This window comes from Pundamilia nyererei, unplaced genomic scaffold (assembly GCF_000239375.1).
Source record: "Pundamilia nyererei isolate P.nyererei 1_Seehausen unplaced genomic scaffold, PunNye1.0 scaffold00004, whole genome shotgun sequence".
Lineage (NCBI taxonomy): Eukaryota > Metazoa > Chordata > Actinopteri > Cichliformes > Cichlidae > Pundamilia > Pundamilia nyererei.
This window is the reverse complement of record NW_005187405.1, coordinates 4,389,456-4,411,656: the sequence shown is the minus strand read 5'-3', so window position 1 is coordinate 4,411,656 and position 22,201 is coordinate 4,389,456. Positions and strand designations below refer to the sequence as shown.

At 41.5% G+C, this 22,201-nt stretch overlaps 1 protein-coding gene across 2 annotated transcripts in view; it reads left to right on the top strand.

Moving 5' to 3' along the window:
- ephb1 (EPH receptor B1) overlaps window positions 1–22,201 on the top strand; it is a 165,791-nt gene that overhangs the window by 67,546 nt on the left and 76,044 nt on the right. For both annotated transcript variants that reach the window (XM_005721271.1, XM_013912804.1), the window contains exon 3: window positions 3,274–3,955. In XM_005721271.1, coding sequence (XP_005721328.1) covers window positions 3,274–3,955 — 682 coding nt within the window. The remainder of the gene's footprint in view (window positions 1–3,273; window positions 3,956–22,201) is intronic.

Genomic DNA, 22,201 nt, shown 5'->3' with positions numbered 1-22,201 from the left:
CCACTCCGGGTCGGGGATGAGTTCCTGCCCCAAGTGGAGGAGTTCAAGTATCTCGGGGTCTTGTTCGCGAGTGATGGGAGAAGGGAGCCAGAGATCGACAGACGGATTGGGGCTGCAGCTGCAGTAATGCGGACGTTGCACCGGTCCGTCGTGGTGAAGAGGGAGCTGAGTGTAAAAGCGAAGCTCTCAATTTACCGGTCGATCTACGTCCCTACCCTCACCTATGGCCACGAGTTGTGGGTAGTGACCGAAAGAACGAGATCGCGGATACAAGCGGCAGAAATGAGCTTCCTCCGAAGGGTGGCTGGCCTCTCCCTTAGAGATAGGGTGAGAAGTTCGGCCATCCGGGAGGGGCTCAGAGTAGAGCAGCTGCTGCTCCACATCGAAAGGAGCCAGCTGAGGTGGTTCGGGCATCTGACAAGGATGCCCCCTGGGCGCCTCCTGGGTGTGAGGTGTTCCAGGCATGTCCCACCGGGAGGAGGCCCCGGGGCAGACCCAGGACACGCTGGAGAGATTATATCTCTCGGCTGGCCTGGGAACGCCTTGGTATTCCCCCGGACAAGCTGGAGGAGGTGGCTGGGGAGAGGGAGGTCTGGGCCTCTTTGCTTAGGCTGCTGCCCCCGCGACCCGACCCCGGACAAAGCGGATGACGATGGATGGATGGATGGATGGATGGAGAAAGCATAGAAATACTGTAACAGCGGGGGCCGAGACACCATATTAACATGACTTTGTTCATGAGTGTATGCGTCACATCTCTGAAAATAGTGGGAAAATTATCCTCCTAAGACCAGAACTCTTCCATGACATGCATTTTTAATTTCTCTTTGATATTTGGGCATATTGGGGCCCGATGAATGTAAAAACAAAGAATTACCAGTTGTTGTTGTTTTTTTACCTTATTTTTGTTTTTAAGAAAAATGAGAGCCACATATGAGGATATTCGTTTAAAATTTTGATAGAACAGTAGCAGTATAATGTTCTCCTAAGTGGATATCAGGCCCATGTAGAGCAAAATTGATATAACCCAAAATGTGATGTGATGTGGACGTCAGGTCCTAGGATAAGGTTAAAGAGATGCCAAATATTAGTTATATACCAGTTTTAATGCTCAAAATAATCAAATGTTTTGGACTATAGAAGTAGAAGAGTGCCTCAAGCTTTGTGCAGCAAAACAACAGCTAGCAAATCAATATGTGGTTGCTAAACCATCAAATTATCAGCAGCACCTTTTCCAAGCACACATAAACACACAGGTATAACAAAGCACTGAAAAGAGCAAAGAGGGAACTGGGTCACAAAGTTTGATTTCGACTAACTAATGCACCTATTATTAGTTTTGGTTGTCTTTAAACAGCCGTGACACCGCATATCTACTGAGGAGGAGAAAGATATAGTTCATTATTATATGAGCCAATGAATTTCTGGACAGACTCTAGATGGGCATTATCGGAGACGCCTCAGGCTCCTCTCTGGCGTGAAAGATGGTGGTCATTTGGCTAGACAAGAGGCGGTGAGGACCCCCTCCTAGACTGGAGCAGACGGGTGCAGAGGAGCCTAGGGCTGGCTGTATTAATGAACAGGCAGCGCTGAAAGGGACAGGTTTCTGTAATGCTGATGAATGGTCATTACAGAGCAGAGACGGGAGAAGAGAGCACAAGGGGAAGAGAGGAGAGGGGGAGAAGAGTAGAGTGAAGTGGGCACACAGGGAGCAGCAGTGAAAAAAGGCTTTAATTTGCACCTCAGATTTCTGTAAACTCGTTTATCATGTCAGCAGTGCCACTGTTCCTCACGTGCCTTCCCACTCCATCCTCTACATGCCCTTACTAGACCCAACCATTTTTTTGTTTGTTGCCAGATGTTTCCACATATTCTTTGTGCCAAATGGTTTTATTACCTGCGCTGGTTTTCAAACAGCAAAATTCGACGGCTCACATTTATCAGCTCTATCTCGCCTTACATCATTTTATGGACTTTTTTCCATCATTTGACTGGATGTTGCGGCTGTGTGTGAAGAGCCAATATCTTCTCCTCTCTATTAAGCTTGATTGAGCAGCTGGAGTTTTAAAGGTCATAAGAAGGAGGAAGCACAGGGAGATGTATGCACATAAGAAACATGAACTGACTTGAGGCCCACTCAGTCCACTATAGACCTCATTAACTTCTCGCCTTCAGCTGTTTGGATCATTGGTGTTGGGAACTTTGGAGAAATAAATCTTTGTGCCAAGCAGTTGCTTCAAATGGAAGCAAAAAGCATTGTATTATTATAAAGATAGAAATTGATCCAAGGAAAATAAAAAAAAATGAAAAAGTGTTTCAGATCATTTTCTCAAAATATTCCACAAAATATTCATTTGAATTCACTGGTGCTTTTATGTAACTCTTTTTTTTTGGTCTGTGAGCTCTGCTGCTGTATGCTAAAGAATAATACATGCCTCTTAAAAATACTGTAACTAATTCAAATATTGCACACTGAATATCAGTGGATTGCCACTAACAATTTTTGCATGGCCAGCTTTTGCACAGCTGGACGGTTACTCAGATGATTTCAAAGCAAGCTTCTTCTATTTTTTTTCTGTGATTTCTCTGCCTGATTCTCAGTGAATCCAGCCAAATGTTAATGGCACGTTTTTAGCATGATTTGGTGCACTGAGTTAATTCCCCAAGGGGCTTCTGATGCTCATCCAAGACCCTTTCTGGGTCACACCTGCAAGAAATGGCCTGCAGTGAAATTCAGTTCAGTATGCACTCAAATGGTTTTCCATCCATCCTTGGCTCTCGTGAAGTCCCTGCCTGTCTGTCTAATTGTAATTCAGCAGTGCTTAATCTTGAATTTGTTACACACTATATTTTGTAACGTATCGACTCAATGCCCAGCGAAACTTGGCATTGACAGAAAACGGTATTGCATCCAAAATCATGCCTTGGTTTGCGCTTATGCAGTGGGGGTGCACATCCTACAGCTGTGAGCCTACTTGATAAACAAGACAATAAATTGTTGCTTTGCACTTGAGGAATTAAATTTTTTTTAAAGTAATACATTTGTGTGTCATCAGTGGATGAACAAGCCCCAATAAGCTGATGCATTTTTCTCAGTCCAGGAAGAGGACTCAAGTTAGTGCCTTAGGGAAATTACTGATATGTGTATGAATTCTCTGTGGCTCTGCCAATATTAGCATTCTCTATCAAAAAAGAGTGAGCACTGCAGCCTTATAGCAGATAATTACTTATCAGCCATGTGGACTTCTTTCTCTCTTCTCTGTCTTTCTATAGTGGGAGGAGGTGAGTGGCTATGACGAAAACCTCAACACCATCAGGACGTACCAGGTGTGCAATGTCTTCGAACCAAGTCAAAACAACTGGCTCCTCACAACCTTCATTGATCGCCGCGGAGCACAGCGCATCTATGTGGAGATACGATTCACCGTGCGCGACTGCAGCTCCATCCCAAATGTCCCCGGTTCCTGCAAGGAGACATTTAATCTCTACTATTATGAAAACGATGCTGTCATTGCCACTAAAGGCACAGTCTTCTGGATGGAGGCCCCCTACCTCAAAGTGGACACCATTGCTGCTGATGAAAGCTTCTCACAGGTGGACTTTGGCGGACGCCTGATGAAAGTTAACACAGAGGTTCGAAGCTTTGGTCCGCTGTCTAAAAATGGCTTCTACCTGGCCTTTCAGGACTATGGGGCCTGTATGTCTCTTCTGTCAGTCAGGGTGTTTTATAAGAAGTGTCCAAGTGTGGTCCAGAACTTTGCAGTCTTTCCAGAGACCATGACAGGGGCTGAAAGCACTTCCCTGGTCATTGCTAGAGGGACCTGCATCGCAAACTCAGAGGAAGTAGATGTCCCTATAAAGCTCTACTGTAACGGAGATGGAGAGTGGATGGTTCCTATCGGTAGCTGCACTTGCAAAGCTGGGTTTGAACCTGACAATGGCAATGTCTGCCGAGGTAAGTGGATTGATCTTTTTCTGTAAAAAAACACCATGGTTGCTATGAGAGTGTATTATCAGTACTTACTGGGCCCTACGTACATTTTTCTTTCTTTTTCATTATTCAATCTTTTAAAGAGATGGACTCCCCAGAATAGAACAGATCAATTCACCTTAGTCTGTTGGCATTAATTTATTCTGTTTTGGTATCACATACAACAGGGCATCATGTTACCTTTGGTCACAGGTCTTCCACTCTAGTGTAATGGCTGAATTGATTGTGTTTCATGTTTTGCAGCTTATGATACACCATACTTTTTCCTTAATCACATCTACCTCCAGGGAACTAAAAAGATACATTAGAATTGAGTTGTAATCTGCTGTGAATGTCAGCCTTTTGTCCATCCTACCTTTCAGATGACAAAAGGTTTGATTCTGCCTCAGTGCGATGTGCTGATGAATACATTCTGAGGAATAGATAATAGCTCATATCTAAAAGGAAGGTTGAATGGGCTTTTAGTTCAAGCTGTCACTTTCTGTTTTTGCGTGCCCTCTAATGCACCTTGTTTTTCTGACACGCACATATACAAACAGAAGATTTGCTCAAGGTGTCTGACGATAATGCGAGTGGCTTGAGGCTCTCGGTGTGGCAAAGTATTGGTTGGCCTGCCTCTCGGGGTTAGTTGGAAAGTGTGTGGAGCTCAGATAAGATTGATTTACCCACATCTGGTCTGATCAATAAACAGATATAAGTGCCACATATCTACAAAGCACACTGTGTGTGACTGTGTCTACTGTATCCTTCTCACATTGCACCATGTCCTGCGCAAAACCCACCTACACACTAACGCACATCATAACAAACACACAAAGTCCTTGCCAAAGATTGGATGACTTTCGAATGAAAATAACAGGGCAGAAGTTAAAAGGCTGTGCTTAGGTTGATCTAAACTCTTAATTTAGTTTCAAATTTTTACACCATTTCTCAATATTATAATTCTCTTTACAAATAAATTGTAATCTGTGTATTCAATGCTTTAAATGCATAAGATAGACTCTCTTGTTTATCTTGTAAATAATTAAAGTGATCGGCTGATCAGCGACTTTGATTTATCCGATATTCGCTTCTCTTAAGTAAGCACAATTATCAATAAATCAGGGGCTCAGTTTGTTAACAGATCATGCAAATTTAGAATAAAATCCAGTTAGGCTGAAAATCATGGTCAACAGTCTAATTAAAAGCTGATTCCTCTGATGTCCATCATGTACTGGACAAAATCACTTAAATCAAATGCTAAGACTGCCCATTGAGATTGGTACACGCAATATATTTAATGTTAAATTAGTTCACTGAAAAAAAATGTCCTAAGTATGTTTTTTTTGTCTTTCTTTTCTTAAACTTATGTGTTTGTGACACACAATACTTATGTATTGGTCTGCAATATAAAAACAAAAACACAACAAAATAATTATAATAAGCAAAATAAAAACAAACTACACATTGTCATCACCTTGAAGCCACGTGGCCTTGATAGAGTACTCGGTTACAATACTACAGTCAGACCGAGCCATTTGTGCTGAATATTCATAAGTCCACTGAACATGCTCCTGGTTGTACATTGACCTAACAACCCTTCTTTGTTACTGGACTGCGGGCTCCTGAACGTCTTGGTCTCAGAGTCTTATCGATAGGCGAGTAGCTCTCGTCACTGTCATAATTCTTGACATGAAGATTGGATCATTTCAAGCCTGTTAACAGACTTCATCTTGATGCTAGTTTTGCTTCATGTTTACATTAATTATTTGTTTATTCGTGTTAAATCCTGACTCACTAATCATGCTGTTGGCACGTGTGGCGTGTGCATGAGCATGCCATGCACTTGTGTTCCTATGCAGTGCAGGAATTTTAATTCAAATGAACCAAATAACCTTGCCTGTCCTCTAGCGCTGACAGTCTCATAGTCTTTAATGGATGTAAACTTACACTGATCCTTGTCAGTCTTTTCTCCGTGTAGCGTAACTTTGCCTCTTTCCCCATTATTTACCTCAGGCTTCTGCACACTTGGTGCAGAATAACTGGAATGTTAGTATGAGGGTTATTGTGGCTTGTGTTAGTGGAAGTCACCACAAACACGCATGTTCATGTACAGACAATGGTCTCACTGTAGAAATTGCTCTACAAAGACCACTAATTCCTACAATCCTCCAGACTTCCTTCTCTAGTACATTTCCAGCTAAGATAATCATCTCATCTCTCTCTGATGGAAATGCACTACTTAGCAGCAGTGCAGGGACTTCGAAATTCTGATCAATACTGATGTTTGAAATTTCATCCAGTGTTGAAGCCTGTTTTTGTTCTATTTGTGTTGTTTTTGTTTTCCCGCTTTGTTTCATAGTGCACTGCCTAAGCTCAATGTCTAAATGTATGCCTAGTATTGTTATGGAAGCTAGTGAATTCAGCCTATACTAAGAGGAAATTACTGGGGTCTGTAGCTTAACAAGAGTTGACAGTAGTATGAATCTGTGAGGCCTCGATCCCACAGGTCTCCAGACCAGTAGGTAACCCCTACAAAGAAAACCTCTTTGCCATTTTTTGGACACTCGTAGGTTTGCTGTGCTTGCCCGTATTTTGTGTGGAAGATACAATTTCTCTGTGAACACTCTCATTGCGGGAGGAGGTTTCATTACCGTTTCATTACCGTGTGGCGAGTGTTTGCAGATATATCAGCATATTCCATACAAAATACAGGCGCATGCAGTAATCTGCTAGTAAAGAGGTTTTAGGTGCAGCAAACTACTCACAAATTTTTGTGTAATATACATTTTTCCGTCTGAACCAGTGGTTACCAGATGATTGCCAATCGATCTCTAGGACTGTGAGACTGTGGCCTAAAATGTTGTGTTGGTTGACCATAGTCGTCAGCACAAACACTGACTTGACAAAAAAAAGAAAAAAGGCCGGAGTAGAAATAGATGATCTAACCATTTCTAGCTCAAATAACTAGCTCACTCTCTGGAGTCTTGTGTGGAGTCAGTTCCCCTCTCATCTCCACTGAGAGTCCCCTCCAATAACAGCAATCTCAACCTTTTTATTTTTTGTGCAGTTTCTTTTCATGGACTTGCAATCCATTATTTAAACAGGGAAATCTAACCTTAAAGTGCTTGTGGAAGCTCAGTTCTATGGGCAACCAATCAATTGTGGGGTTGGTGCAATAACACAGCCTCAGCATTGGGTCAGAAGTAATTGCCCATTAGCGATGAAGGAACAGGAACAGGAACAAAAAGAAAATAAGAGCATGTAGTTTCATGCTGGAATAATTCCCCTCATTGATACCAACAAAACAAAAAGGTATTGCTTAGAAAAAGGAACACAGTAGTACTGTGTACAGTCTGGTAAAGTGTGGAAAATTTTCAATTAGTGCCTTTATTATGTAGCTCTTGAGACACAAATTAATGTAATTTGCCTAATTCACCAGAACCTAAGAAGGTAAAAATTTGTTTCTGCTTATAGTGACATGAAAACGAAAGTGCATTTATTCTAGCTATGCATCTGTATATTACATATTATACCCACCATACCAAAACTTCTGTTAGGTGGATCATTGTTTTGAATAGTTGTCCTTTTACATGGAAAGCCAGTTTTTTGAATTGATAAATGATGGTTTCATTTCTAATTTTTTTGGAAGTTCTTTGTCGTAACAGCAGAAATAACGCTTGTTTTTTTTGCAGGTTTAATATGTGCGTTTCAGTGTTGTTTCAGGGCATGTGCGAGCTTCCCAGCACCTGATTGCACTTTCATTAATCTATATGTTTTAATTGTTGTCAGGTAGCGTGTTGTGTATGTGTTCGGTTGAGCAGAGAGACCATGTAGAGTTGTTGTGCTCTGTAACGATGATGCCAGCATGCCATCCTCATTACCAGCTCCCCAGCCACTACGCAAGCCATTTGGGTATCCCCCACTTTTCCTCTCCCTCTTTCTCTGTTCCTCGCTCTCTTCCCCTTAGCTTTGTAAGCAATCGACTAAATATTTTATCACCTCCCTGTTAAATCGAGCGAGACACTCCAAATAAGACCCCGCTACCTCTACCAATACAAAGCTTGTCTCGGCTGTGTGTCCTGCTTAACTCAAGTATCCTAAACGGGCTTGTAGGATGGTTTCACTGACCCTTCTTAGAACTGGTGTCAAGGCCCACCTGAGGAGTAATTGATGGAATCACCTCGATCGTGCTGGCTTTGCGTCATGTGTTTTGTTTTGAGTCTGTCTAAGCATTAATCATTTTAATGTTCCGTATGTTTTTTTTTTATTTGAAGTAATTAAAACACCACAGAAACCTAATTATTCTGTTGTTTAAGCTCTTAAAAGTGGACGATGTGGCATAGTTGCAAATTATCCTCTATGAAAACCAATTCAAAACTTTCGAGTGCTTATTCTTAATTTTGGTGTTAAAACTTTATTTCCTGTGGGGAGCCAAATTTTCGTTGGGCTGACAAATGTCCTCTTCAGGTTAGCTTAAGGCTAGCTATATTTTGTTTAATTTTGTAATTGGTTATTCTCAAAGTTTCGTCTGTTTTTACTCTTTACAGGCCATATGCAACACACATAGCTGTTGAGACTCTCCCCACCTGTGTGGATGTGGAGATTTGTGTGGGCTCAGGGAATCGCAAAAGGTCTGGAATTGAAGCATTGCTATTGCAGCTACTGATTGCTTTCAAATGGATGTGAACGGGCTATGAATGAAATGGGGGAAATGAGAATTTGACTGGTTAATTTCATTATCTGTGGTACTATATGAATTCCCAGAATTTTGCTCCATACTATCCATCCATCCCTCCATCCATCCTATATTCCAGTGCAGTGACCATAAGTATGTATTTATTTACTTTAGTATTTATGTCATTCCTCACCCGAGCAGTCCTATAGGCTGGCACGCCAATATGAGTTCTCTCATATTTTCTCTCACTGTTAGGCTCCAGCAGGCTTTTGACATGCTGCCACATTAATATTACAAATATTCAAATAACTTTATTTAACATTCAGCAGGCTGACAGTGGCAGCAGGAGATTCACAGCCCATTGAGCAAGAGCGCTTCCCTGGGCTAAGTGCCGATTCATCATGGCTGCCTTACTCCTGTCTAATGGCTGCCATCATGGGGCATGAGCACACACACTAAGAAAAACATATTACTTCTACCACGTGTGCATTTTTAAAAATGTTAAATGTAGTGAGGTGGGCACATTTATCACATTATTAACCTTAGCCTAAAAGCTTATAAATCCCCATATATCCCAATAGGGTTCATTGTCACGGACATCAATTAGCAGGCTTATTTCTCTCTAGAGAATAAAGAGCTCTTGCTCAGAGTCTAGCAGTAGAAACACATTCATAAACTGAATCCATCCGACCAGTATTTTAATCTTAAAGTTCGGTTTCGCAGGCTATGCACTAGGTTTTTTACGTTTTTCTGCTCCGGTAAGTTTTTTTTATTACTTCTTTGTATGGCTTATCTGAGTGTAAAAGATCTGACAGACAAACCCGCAAAGACCTGGTAACCTATTAGAGTCCATTCCATCCCATTTGGCCGTGTCTGCTCCTGTTCCACAGAGTTTACTTCATTTGCAGAGAACCATCCATGTGTACTGAACAACACACACACACACACACAGCATTTACTAAGTCACCTTGAAGCCCAATTAAGTAAGCATCTGACTCTTCCTGTTCCTATTAGTCTTATTGCAGAGAGGGCCGGGGTGATGTGAGGAAAATGGAGTGGGAGGAAGAGACAGAGAAAAGCTTTAAGAAAGAGAAGAGAGTGAAAGACATCTTGTTTCCATGGCTCTCAATAAGCTGAATGGCAAAGAGCACTGGTGAAAGAGCATGACCCAGACAAAGGCCTTTTGAATCTAAGGGCCAAACAGAGTGTTTATAATGACCCGAAGCACAGATGCGCAACTCTCACTGCAACAACAGACCCGGTCTCTAATGATGCGAGGGGAATCCAAAGATTTTGTTCACACATAATTGAAATAGCCACCACAACCAGAGCTGTTCTTGTGGAGGGACACAAACTCCTCCCCCTCCTCCTTATTATTAGTTTTTGCTCCCTTTCAGCTCTTTTCCTCTCTGTATCTGTCTCTAGTCTGGCTTTCTAACCTTCAGTCACTTTTGGGTTATGGATTTGGCCACTGGGCTTATACTGGGGTTGCTGTTGCCATCTCTCACTTGGTCGTTCTCCCAGATGTGGAACGGGGAACTTATTAGGCGGGCCTGCCTTTGACCCAGGACCCCTTCTAATCTACTTCGCCAAATTCTCATTCAGTTCTCATCGTCTACTTCCCAGTCAGCCCTCATACGTACATGTCTCCTCTCCTGCGCTCCACTCAGTGATTGACACCGGGAGCCGAGGCCAACCAGTGGCACAAGGACACAGGAAGACAAAGAACCCCCAGCATTTATCTGATAGCTGGGGCCCTGCCTAATTTGCCTATGTCACCCCCATGACAAAACACAAAAAGCTTTTGCTTTGAAGGGCTTTACTTCACCCTCTCACCCAAACCATGAACCCCATCAATCAAATCTACCACAATTTCCTTTTTTTAATGAATGCACATTTAGGAATTCAATGAAAAACAAAAAGATCGCATTTCTATAAGTTTGCATTTCAGTGTCTGTGTTGTCTTCACAAGATACCCAAATGTTAAATGTCAAGAGACACTTCAGCTTGCACGGCATGTGGGAAACTGTATTCCCCCTCATTTTTGTTTTCTTCTTCCACGCCTCATCCCTCTGGAATATGCTCCAGCACACAGTAATGAGGCGACACGTTGAGCCTCTTCGCAGAGTACTACCTGCTTTGGAAAGCAGAAACACCAACCCCTCCCCCTTCCATCGTACCTTATTCTCCTTCTAACCTAATCAGTGTCCATCAATATTCACTGTCCTGCTAATAAAACTGTTTGTTTGTCTGTGTGGTGCGATGGCAGAAGGACACATTTCAATTCCAGGAAATTGTCTCATCGCTTGCTGGAGGCTATCAGCTGCTCATTGATAGATGTGGATTAGTCAAATTTATGTTGTGGAACTTGTGGACTGACAATCTAATTAGAATTGAATTGCAATTATGGCGGGGCCGATATAGCTCTGTTCGTCCCACCTTCAATGACAACTCGACCACAAAACAACGAGTAATGTCAGGCTGGAAAACATTTTCCGTTTTTCAAGTATGTGAAGTGTACTTAAAAAATTAGCATGTTCTCTAGGGCTGCACAGGGGTGCAGTAGTTAGCTCTGTCGCCTCACAGCAAGAAGGTCTTGGAGTGAAATCCACTGGCTGGTGCTTGTCTTTGTGGCATTTGCATATTGTCCCTGTGCCTGGGTGGGTTCTCTCCAGGTGCTCCGGCTTCCTACAGCAGACCAAAGACATGTGTGCTAGGTTAATTACACATGTTCAGTTCTAAATTGGCTGTAGGTGTGAATGGTTGTTTGCCTCCCTGTGTTGGCCGCAAGATGTCTGGGATATCCCACGTAGGCAGCTGGGGGAGACTTTGTGTCATGGCTCGCAAGCTATTCAGTCTCTTTTGTGTGATGCCTGTACACACATTGAGAACCCACACATGTACACGATTACTAACACTACCACCTCAAGCTGACCTCTGCGTGTCTAATTTCCTAACCTAATCATATTCGCCTTACTTCCTGCACACTTGAAGCAAACAACATTGCATATATACACTGTAAACGCTCCTATGTTTAATCTTTAATTAAACATATGCAAAGAATTATGTCTGTGTAATTTATGTTATGACACCCTGCATTATCCTAAAGTAATTCAGCTCCCCAGGTCGTAACTGAGCAGGCTGTATCAAACACAACCTCACAATGTGCAATTATACATCAATTAGACAACTCCTATAATCTGTATTGCTCTATATCATTGTGTGGATGTAATTACATGTTTTCCTTGACAGTTAAGTCAGCCTGTATTTTACAGGTTTAAGGCTTGTGGTTCTGCTAAAGAAAGGTATATTTTCAGACTGACAAATACAAAGAACACACAAAGCTCAGGCTATCTAATAACTTCTAAGACAGCCTTTTTTTATAACAACAACCAATTACACAACTATTATACTTTAGCTGTGAGTGAGTCTGTGTCAACAGGTCTGGTGCTACATACAAGTGATACAGTATATCAGAATTGATCTCTCCTCATACAGTTAACCTTTGCACATTGTTGTGCAGTTTGTGTAGTTTTAGTGGTGTACCTCTCACTTTTAGTTGTAACTTTTGACTAATATACAGTATCAGGAAATATGTTTTAATAAAGTAGCTGTATTATTAGGAAGATCAATCAATGTACTCAGGGATAGCTTTACCACTTACCCTCTATCCCCATTTTATGATGTCTATGTGCAGTACTTACAAAATAGAAAGAGCCTGAAAGAACTGAGATGTTATCTCAATGCTGGGCCAGCATTACTATAGTGCTAGTCCAGGCTGCACAGTGGTATTCTCAAAGAGAATGATATCTGATTAGTCCAGCTATAGCTGACAAACAAATGGATTTGCTGTGTCTAGAATGTTCTCTAGGGGTGCTACATGGGCTGAGATACAAAGACACTGCTTTTGTGATGGGGCCAGCGCGAGGCATAATAAGACCCTTTGGGGAATGAACCAAACACGGAGTGAAAGGGACACAAAAGCACACATGCTCGTACACTCAGTCAATTTCACAATGACTCTTCCTCTATCTCTCTTCCCTCTTTTTCCCTCTACACCTCTTTCTCTCTTGCGTTCCTATAAACTGACCTTTATATTATGGGCTACCGTAGTTGGACTGTCATTATGTGTTTTGGCTTTGTAGGCCTGTTGAGTTTCTTAACTCTCACATAAATTATTGTGTTGGCCAGGTTTCGTGTCGGCCTCCCACAAACAGGACACACAACAAGTATTATTTGTGGATGTACATTCATTTATTTGTGCACGCACATACTATATAAGTATGGCTGTGAGGGCTTTACACCCACTGATTCTTATTCACTCCCTTCCTTGTTTTCTCTCTGTATCTCATCTTTTCTGCCTCTTTAATTCCCCATTTACCACTGTCCTGCTTCTCACTGCTAAGAGAGCAGTCATAGAAGGAGGGTGACAATAGAGGTATTAACCAAATGCATTCTGAGCTGGCCTGACTTGTGCAGTCAGTGTGAGGCTTTTACACCCCTAATGCTATGTGAATAGGGCTGCTGCTCCCCAAGAAATTCCTTTATGAGGACTCAGACCGAGGGGCCTTTTTCCTAGCTTTCGTGACCTGGGTCCACAGAGGCTGTGCAGTCCCTTCTTTTTTCTCAACACGCAGTTCTTCATTTTCATAAGCACTTAATCTGGATTGGAAACCTCTCCATTGTGGAAATGGTTTGAGAAGGGGACATCAGCCAGACAAAAGTACTTGTCTTTGGCGAAGGGTGAAGGCTCTTCTTGGCCCTTTTCCGCCCATTCCATTCTCTCATATAGAAAGTCAAAGCCCCCTGTGGAATATAGATGTGGCAAAGAGGTATGTGAATGCAGACTTCGGGGGGAAAAAGACCTACCCTGCAAAAAGAAAAAGAAAAAAAGATATATCCACTTTTCGCACTATATTTATCATTTGATCCAAGCCAGAAGAGATCCTGTGATGCTGGCTGATAGTAAAGTTTGAGTTTGATTCCTCTAGGTTACAGTGCATAAGACTTTGGAGCTGGAATGTGTAACAAACTCAGACTGAAGCTTTGAAGTGTAATACTGTTGCCCTGGGCTTCTTAGCTCCAGGGTGGAATGAGATTACACCCTTGATCTGTGTTAGCGCCCTCTGATCTGAAGGATTGCAACACAAAGGTGTGTGCATGTGTGTGCGTGTTTAAATTTGCAGACACATGTGCATTTTCTATGTGCTTGACTATGTCTCATTATATGTGTGTTATAGAAAATATATTAATTTGTACGTAAATGAAATTATTTGCCTACGTGTGTGTATATGTACGTGTTTGAAACACCAGTAGATGGTGTGGATACATGGTCAAACCTATCCTCCCCCAACAAATGACTTGTTAACTAATTGCTAATGTTGCTGACCTGATCTTACTGCTTTGTAGGTGAATCTCTCAGGATGCTAAGCCTATTCTTTCTCCCCCCCTTTCTCTATGGCTCTGTCTCTCTCCCTCTGTTTCTCTCTCCTTGCTCACTGCCCCGGAACACCTTAATCCAGTGTGAAAGCAATTGGCTCTCTCAGATCTAATCAATAGAGGGCCAGGGCAGCGAGCCAGGGGGAACATCTCTGGCCCCTGCTCAGCTACAATCAATTTAGAACCATCGATTCAGTGATTGAAATACAAAGAGGAGACGCGTTGGACCGTACAGGTGCTTTAGTGTTTGGGTGTGCCAACATGTTATATATCTCCTTGGTGAGCATTTCTATGTGTGTGTGTGTGTGTATGTGTGTGTGTGTGTGTGTGTGTGTGTGTATGTATGTGAATATGTGTGCGTATGGATTATATGATTTGTTTTTGAGCCATCTGTAGTAAAGTGGGAATGGCATTTAATCTAGCACCTCTGAGACAGGACTCAGGGGGAAAAAATCATTCCTAATCCAATATGTCCTGTTCAGGAAAGGTGTGCTTTATGTGTGTCTTTGTGTGCGTTCATGTGCGTGTGTGCATTGCATGCATTTCCTGCTCTTCTATGTTTCATTTTTTTATTGATTTATTTCTTTCTATGTGACCTTAACAAAACAAGTGGTACTTTCCAAAAGAAAGAAAAAAGGCAAGAAAAACTATAATACATAAAAATAAACTAGAGAAATATGAGCTCAACTATATTTTTTAAAATACAAACCCATCTTTTGTGTGTACTCAAGGTTTTTTGCCAAGTAACTTGATGGCCCAGTCCCTATTTTTGATGTTCATATCTGAGTATATCCATTCAGTATTTGGATGTTCCTTGGAATATTTGTATGCAACAGGTACTGTATGCATGCTTTGTCTCTGCAACAATGCGTGTCTTAACTGTTATCATGCGATAACATGCCTGAAGTTTTCAGATACGTGTATGACACTCATTGCGTGCGTATGTGTCTACCCATGTGTATATCAGTGCATATTCTATTTATTTGGTCCTGTTTATTCAGCATTGCACTGTCATGCTTGTACCCCTTTGTGTGTCTATGCATTTGTGCAGTTTGTTGTTATTATTTTACAGAGCTGTAGGGCAAATTGTATGTTATGATACTGTATATTGACTTGAGTTTAATGTAAGCTCCAGTTGTTATGAAACTGAGCACGCAAGATCAGTTACAGTTTAGCAATGGTAGCCTTGCATTACTAAATTACGCTTTCAATACTTGCTTTACAATTGCTGATTTTACAGAAATTGTGCCACAATATTATGTCTGCTTGTGTCATTATTTTTTTAAAGACAGTACTGCTGTGTTTTTTACAGTATGTTAACCTAATTAGGCAGTAGCATGAATACAAGAAGATGTGACTGTGGCAGAACAGAAATTGATAAGCTTTGGAAATGTACCTAATCCAACCTTACCTACTTTAAATGACCAAGTTTAAAATCTCTTTTGTTTAAGCAGGCACAAAAGTGCACTGGATGTTGTTCGACCTTTGCTTCATGTTAACTTTTTTCTGTCATTTATATGGATAATCTAGTTTCCCAATTGGTTATGTTGTGTTACTCCTTGATTTTCACTTGGACAGTGTGTTGGTATGTATCTCACCACAATGTCAAGAAGTCAAATGAAGACTGGCAATTTCCAATTTGAAGTGCACACGGTCTGTGTGTGTGTGTTTTTCCTGACTTAATGATGTCTGTTGCCGATATTGTTCATTACCTCAGAACAGCCCAGCAAATCCCCTTTCTTGATAAAGCTGATAGATTTCTTGAAAGTTAAATTTGCTTTCATCTTGATGTGTTTAGCCCCTAACTACTTTACTGACAAATAAAGGTGGATGAGAGGAGAATGTTAGCCAAGCTAATGTCCATTATGAACAACACCCGACACTGGCCCTGAGCAGCTCGTGCAGTAGTTGACTGTTACAGCAACTGTGCAGGATGGACGGCAATCATCACCCAGTAGCAGTCAGACTCTTATAATCCACACATAGGATAAATACCTGGTTAAAAAAAAAAAAATACACGTGTATATTTTCTAATTTCCACTAAACGTTTATTTCTGCATATTTTTAGCATTTTTTTCTACCTTTTGAAAAAAATGTATTGTTTTCTAATATTTCTATAATTCACATCATCTTTCTGCCCTTATGCTGCTTCAAAAAGTGAAAAAGTGAATATCTTTCTAAAAGACTTAATAATAGAACGTCCCTCCGTCCTCCTCCGCTTATCCATTTCAGAGTTTATGGGGGCTGGAGCTTATCCCAGCTACCATATGGATTAATATACAGAATACGCAGGTTGATATTTAAAACCTCAATACCAAATATTACAGCCAATATTTGATAAAAACACATAAATGAAATGTAAATATAAATGAAAAATGTATTTGTGTTTCAGTATCTATTCTGAAGGCTATTTGAAGTCCAATATCTTAGCGCTCCATGAGCACCAGCCTATGATGCAATTTTTATTCTTTATCTCCATCAAGCGAACAATGCACAGTTGCATCCGTCCAGGCACCATATGGATGTACTCACTTTAAGCACAAAAGCACATTCTACCCAGCTAACACATGTGTGCCCCGTTTATAGCTCTGGGCTTATTGACCAAGTCTGTCTGATAAAGGTCAGAACTGTCCGCATTTTGACGGGTGGTGTGGGGGTGTCAGTTACCTATAACACCCAACATTTCTGTGTGTTAGTGTGTGTTTGTTTCTGCAGAAGGCGATACTGATAAGGTTGTGAAGAGGTCAGGCAGATGTAAATATGGCATGAATATAGATGAGCTCTGGGTCCGGTTACCTTTTGAGAGTTCCACAGCTGCAGGTGCACTCTGTGCCAGGAAATGGGGTCGGCTTCTTGTCATGCAAAATGATATTTGCTAAACATAACCATTTGGGGTTTTTTTTGGTTTTTTTTAACATTCTGTGAAAAAAGAAAAAATTTATGCATGTCATTCGTCTGTTGAGTCACAGTCACGCATGGACCTGATTGTTGCTGGACTGTGTCGTGCAGAACATGTAGCTTAGTTAATTTAAAAAGTATTTGTCATGCAATCTTTTTTTTATTATTTCCTGGTGCCTCTTCGTCAGTTTTAGCAGTAATAGCTTAGCTGTCACTTAGCATTCAATGAGAAGTGGCTGCTTCACACAGTGCACATATTGTGGGACTCTGCCGCCACCAGCTTGAGTGACAAGATGTACTCCTGAGTGCTTTCTCACTTTATTTAGCTCACACCTCCCCTTTCCGCTTTCTCTCCCTTTCTCACACCCTTATATGCTGCGCTTGGGTCGGTTTTGCTTACCTACGCTTCACACATAATTTGTACTTTTTTTCTTATGGTGCAAAACATTTTGTCATTTCTTCCTATTACGCATAAAAGCAGCGAGGGCAGTGCGCAGCGGATGGAGGGATAGCTGGAGGAACATCTTACTAGTGAATGTAGAATTAATATAGCTATTTTTATAATAGTTGATGTCATCACAATCCAAGGCTTCAGAGCTCCTGTGTAGTTCACACCACCTCTCCCTTCTCATTTTCGCCACTCTCACCTGTCCATCTCTTGTCTTGTTAGTTATGTCTGGAGCCTAAGGGCTGGCTCTAAATTTTCTATTAGATTTTAAAAAGCCAGACTCCTTTTCTTTCTCGTTATCCAACTGACTCGTAGCCTGCTACCGTCTGATAGCATATTTGCCGTGTATGAAAATGTCAGCGTCACCATGAGCTGGTGCAGATGCTCGGTGCTGGTCAGACACATGTCACTGCTCTTTTATGTGGCGATGCTGTTGTGAACAGGAGAGCCTCTTCCTGAGATCATCAAAGGGACGAGCATAGCTGTGTTCAGCTGAGTGTGTCTGCCATGGCTGCTTGTCTTTGCCAGAAAATTTTGGTGTAAACATTGTGTTATGTACGCTCAATTAGGAATCAAATTAGGGAATGGTAAACAGTGAAGGGACCTTTGTTTTTCAGTTGTTTTATCACTCTACTCCACTTGTATGTTCATAATTGCTAATCCCTCTTGCCAGGCCTCTACACTCATTAGCGTGCCCCTCAACCCCACCCTAAGATTACAGGCTGGGTATTTGAGAATAGATGAGTGTTTAAAGCTGACTTTTAGCCTTGCTACAACAGTTTTTTTAACATTTGAACCAATCGGGAGCTAATGTGTGTTTAAGATCAACAGTCTCCACTAGATAGTGACACTAGATAGATAGCAGGACTCTGATAGTGGTAATGTAAGAAAGAATGTTTTCTGCTTGCTTGTATAATTTTAAGGCAAATATAAAAATGTGCAAAATAAATAAAACCCAGTGAAACCCAATACTTGTCTTGCAGTATCAGTGCAACAGTTTTTGGGTGATGCATGGCTTAATCAATAATTATCCACACCTTACAAGATGTGTTTGTACTTTATCCCTAGAAATGTAATTCAACTCTTAATAAACTCTTTATAAACTCTGGTGTCACACTCCATTTTATTTTGGAGTAACAAGCTGAGCCGTGACACTCACCATAGTGACAAATCATACATTTGTCTTTTGCAAATGTGAATCATAAATCCGGAGTGGGTTTTTACTTGTTGTATTTGTTTAACAAAACAAGTCAGTGTTGTTTTGTAAAATTAGTATTTGTTAAAAAAGACAACTTTCTGTCAGCAAGCTATAAACATTTAGCTTTGAGAAACCTATTGAGGCTTCATCCACAATCATCGATTACACACATTTTCTTTCATTGAATAAAGTTAAAGGTTTCCTGTGTTACCAAATGAGGCTAACTGATTAAAAATCCAACTGTTGCTGAAAATATGTCACCGTATCTTTCTGGGGGGGGGGGGTTGTACTTGAATTTGTATTTTGGAAATACGTATTTGTTCGTGTAAATTAAATCCAATTTTTAATGATCAGACTGTCTCCGCATCTTATTATTCTACAGCAGCGTTTGTTTGTAGTGTTTAGTCTGTAATATAAGGTTTAAAGGCTGTAAATGGAATATGTCGAGCAAAGAAACCGCAATTTAGGAAAAGGAGCAAGAGTAGGCATCTTTGGCTAACTATTATAGATTAATTGTTCTAGATCTGCTTAAAAGAGACAAGTGCTGAGAGGAAGCTAAAGGTTTCACTACTTTGAGTTTGATACTGTTTTTCTTGGAAACACAAGGTAATTAATCACAAGGTAATCATAACGGCTTCTGATGATTATTCTGATAAACTGATTAATGAGTTAAAGCACTTGATCCACATTTACCCATTCATGCCAGTTTTTTTGAAGAATATGTATTTATTTATTTATTTATTTTAAGACACACTGGTATATCTATCATATACACTCAGACCTTGATGATGCATCTGGAGAAGTTTTGGGCATTCAGTATTTTTTTAAATGGATACTAAAATAAAAAAAAACATAAATAAACACCCAGTTTTTGAGTTAATGGCTCCCTTCTCTGATTTCCAGCTACTGAAACAAGTAACATATCAACTAAATCATATTTGAATTTCAATTAAAACTAAACTGAAATGGAAAAAAATCCACTGAGAAAACGAACTAAAGCTGAAAATATGAACCAATATAGGTATAAATACACTGAACAAAAATATAAACGCAACACTTTTGTTTTTGCTCCCATTCCCCATGGGATGGACGTAGAGACCTAAAATTCATTCCAGATACACAATATAACCATCCCTCCCAAACAGTGGTCACAAATCAGTCCAAATGTGTGGTAGTGGGCACATCTGCTATATTGAGATAATCCATCCCACCTCACAGGTGTGCCACATCAGGATGCTGATCTGACATCATGAGTAGTGCACAGGTGTACCTCAGACTGCCCACAACAAAAGGCCACCCTGGAATGTGCAGTTTTGTCTCACAGCAAAATGCCACAGATGCCACAAGCAATGAGGGAGCGTGCAATTGGCATGCTGACAGCAGGAATGTCAACCAGATCTGTCGCCCGTGCATTGAATGTTCATTTCTCAACCATAAGCCGTCTCCACAGGCGTTTCAGAGAATATGGCAACACATCCAACCGGCCTCACAACCGCAGACCTCGTGTAACCACACCAGCCCAGGACCTCCACATCCAGCAGGTTCACCTCCAAGATCGTCTGAGACCAGCCACCCAGACAGCTGCTGGAACAATTGGTTTGCACAACCAAACAATTTCTGCACAAACTGTCAGAAACCGTCTCAGGGACGCTCAACTGCATGCCCGTCGTCCTCATCGGGGTCTTGACCTGACTCCAGCTCGTCGCCGTAACAGACTTGTGTGGGCAAATGCTCACATCCGATGGCGTCTGGCACGTTGGAGAGGTGTGCGCTTCACGGATGAATCATGGTTCACATTGTTCAGGGCTGATGGCAGCTGAGAATGTCCCAGTTCTTGCATGGCCAGCATACTCACAGGACATGTCACCCATTGAGCATGTTCGGGATGTGCTTGACCGGCGTATACGACAGCGTGTACCAGTTCCCACGAATATCCAACAACCTCGCACAGCCATTGAAGTGGAGTGGACCAACATTCCACAGGCCACAATTGACAATCTGATAGACTCCATGCGACGATGTGTTGCACTGCATGAGGCAAATGGTGGTCACACCAGATACTGACCGGTTCTGGGTCCCCAGACCCCCAATAGCGCAAAAAACTGCACATTCCAGGGTGGCCTTTTGTTGTGGGCAGCCTGAGGTACACCTGTGCACTACTCATGATGTCAGATCAGCATCCTGATGTGGCACACCTGTGAGGTGGGATGGATTATCTCAATATGGCAGATGTGTCCACTACCACACATTTGGACTGATTTGTGACCACTGTTTGGGAGGGATGGTTACATTGTGTATCTGGAATGAATTTTAGGTCTCTACGTCCATCCCATGGGGAATGGGAGCAGTAACAAAGGTGTTGCGTTTATATTTTTGTTGAGTGTAAATCAACAAAGCAAATTAATAAACCAACAATGGGGGAAAAAAAACATAATGAAAAAAGTCACTAAATGAAAAATTAGTCACTCACAAACATCACAATAAAATAAATGTAAGTTACTAATGGTGGTGGATTCAGTTTGTTACGCGAGTAATTTTAGATGAATCGTATCCTGCAGCCAGTCAAATGCTCAGCATACAGAATGCCTCTAGCTAATGTGACATCCCTCCGTTTTCACCCGTCATCGAGAAACTCTCGATCCTTGCACCTCCTTGTGTGTTGTCTTTTTGTTTTTGTTCTTTCTCTATTAGTTCACAGCGGGCAATGAGCCTGGCCAGTCCCCTGTTAGGTTCTGATTACAGTGTAGATTGTAGTGCAAGCACATGTTACTGCCTGCTGAGCGGTGATATGAGGGCCGTCTTCTCTACTACCCTGCCAACCAGAAATAGACTGGCACAATGGAGTTTCCTGGAATTCCAGCACCTCTGCGGCTTCTCTGTATCTTTCTTCTGCTCCTCTCTGACCACTTGTCCGCCTGAAATATAAGCCTGGAGCCCTGGCACAGAGTTGCATCTTCCTGGAAATAAAACTGACCTAAGCCAATATGTCATGACATGATACAGACAAGCCAATTGCCAGCGTGCCACTCGAGTCTATATGGAGCTAAAGCATCGTTTGGCTCCCTCGATCTGTATCGGGCTCGTATTATACACACGCATACGCAAGCACGGATGCACGTGCACATGAGGACACACAATTCATGCATGTGCTTTCAGAAAGCCAGATTTCCCAGTCAGCTGGTCTGTCATTGGCCGGCTGTTCAAAGGAAAAGTGTGGGCCAAAAAAATACTGGCTGTAAGGTTACTATGGTAACAGCCTGCCCAAGGGCGTGGGCTGTCTGCTAAATTGTTTGCTGGTTTGTTAAGACTCGCACATGCACAGATACGTGCACACACAAATTAATTTGGAGCAGAATGTGTTATCCTTTATTCATTGTTTGGGAGACACATGTTCTGTTCATTAGCATTAGCAGTGAAACTGTTGAATTTCATATCTGTATGTGAAGCAAACTGAATATTTTGGAGAAATCACACACAGGCCTATTTCTCTCCCTCCTTTTTTTTTTTTAAACTGGACACTGTCTCATCCTTTACTTATTTCACTGCTGCACTGCCATCTATTGAAACCAG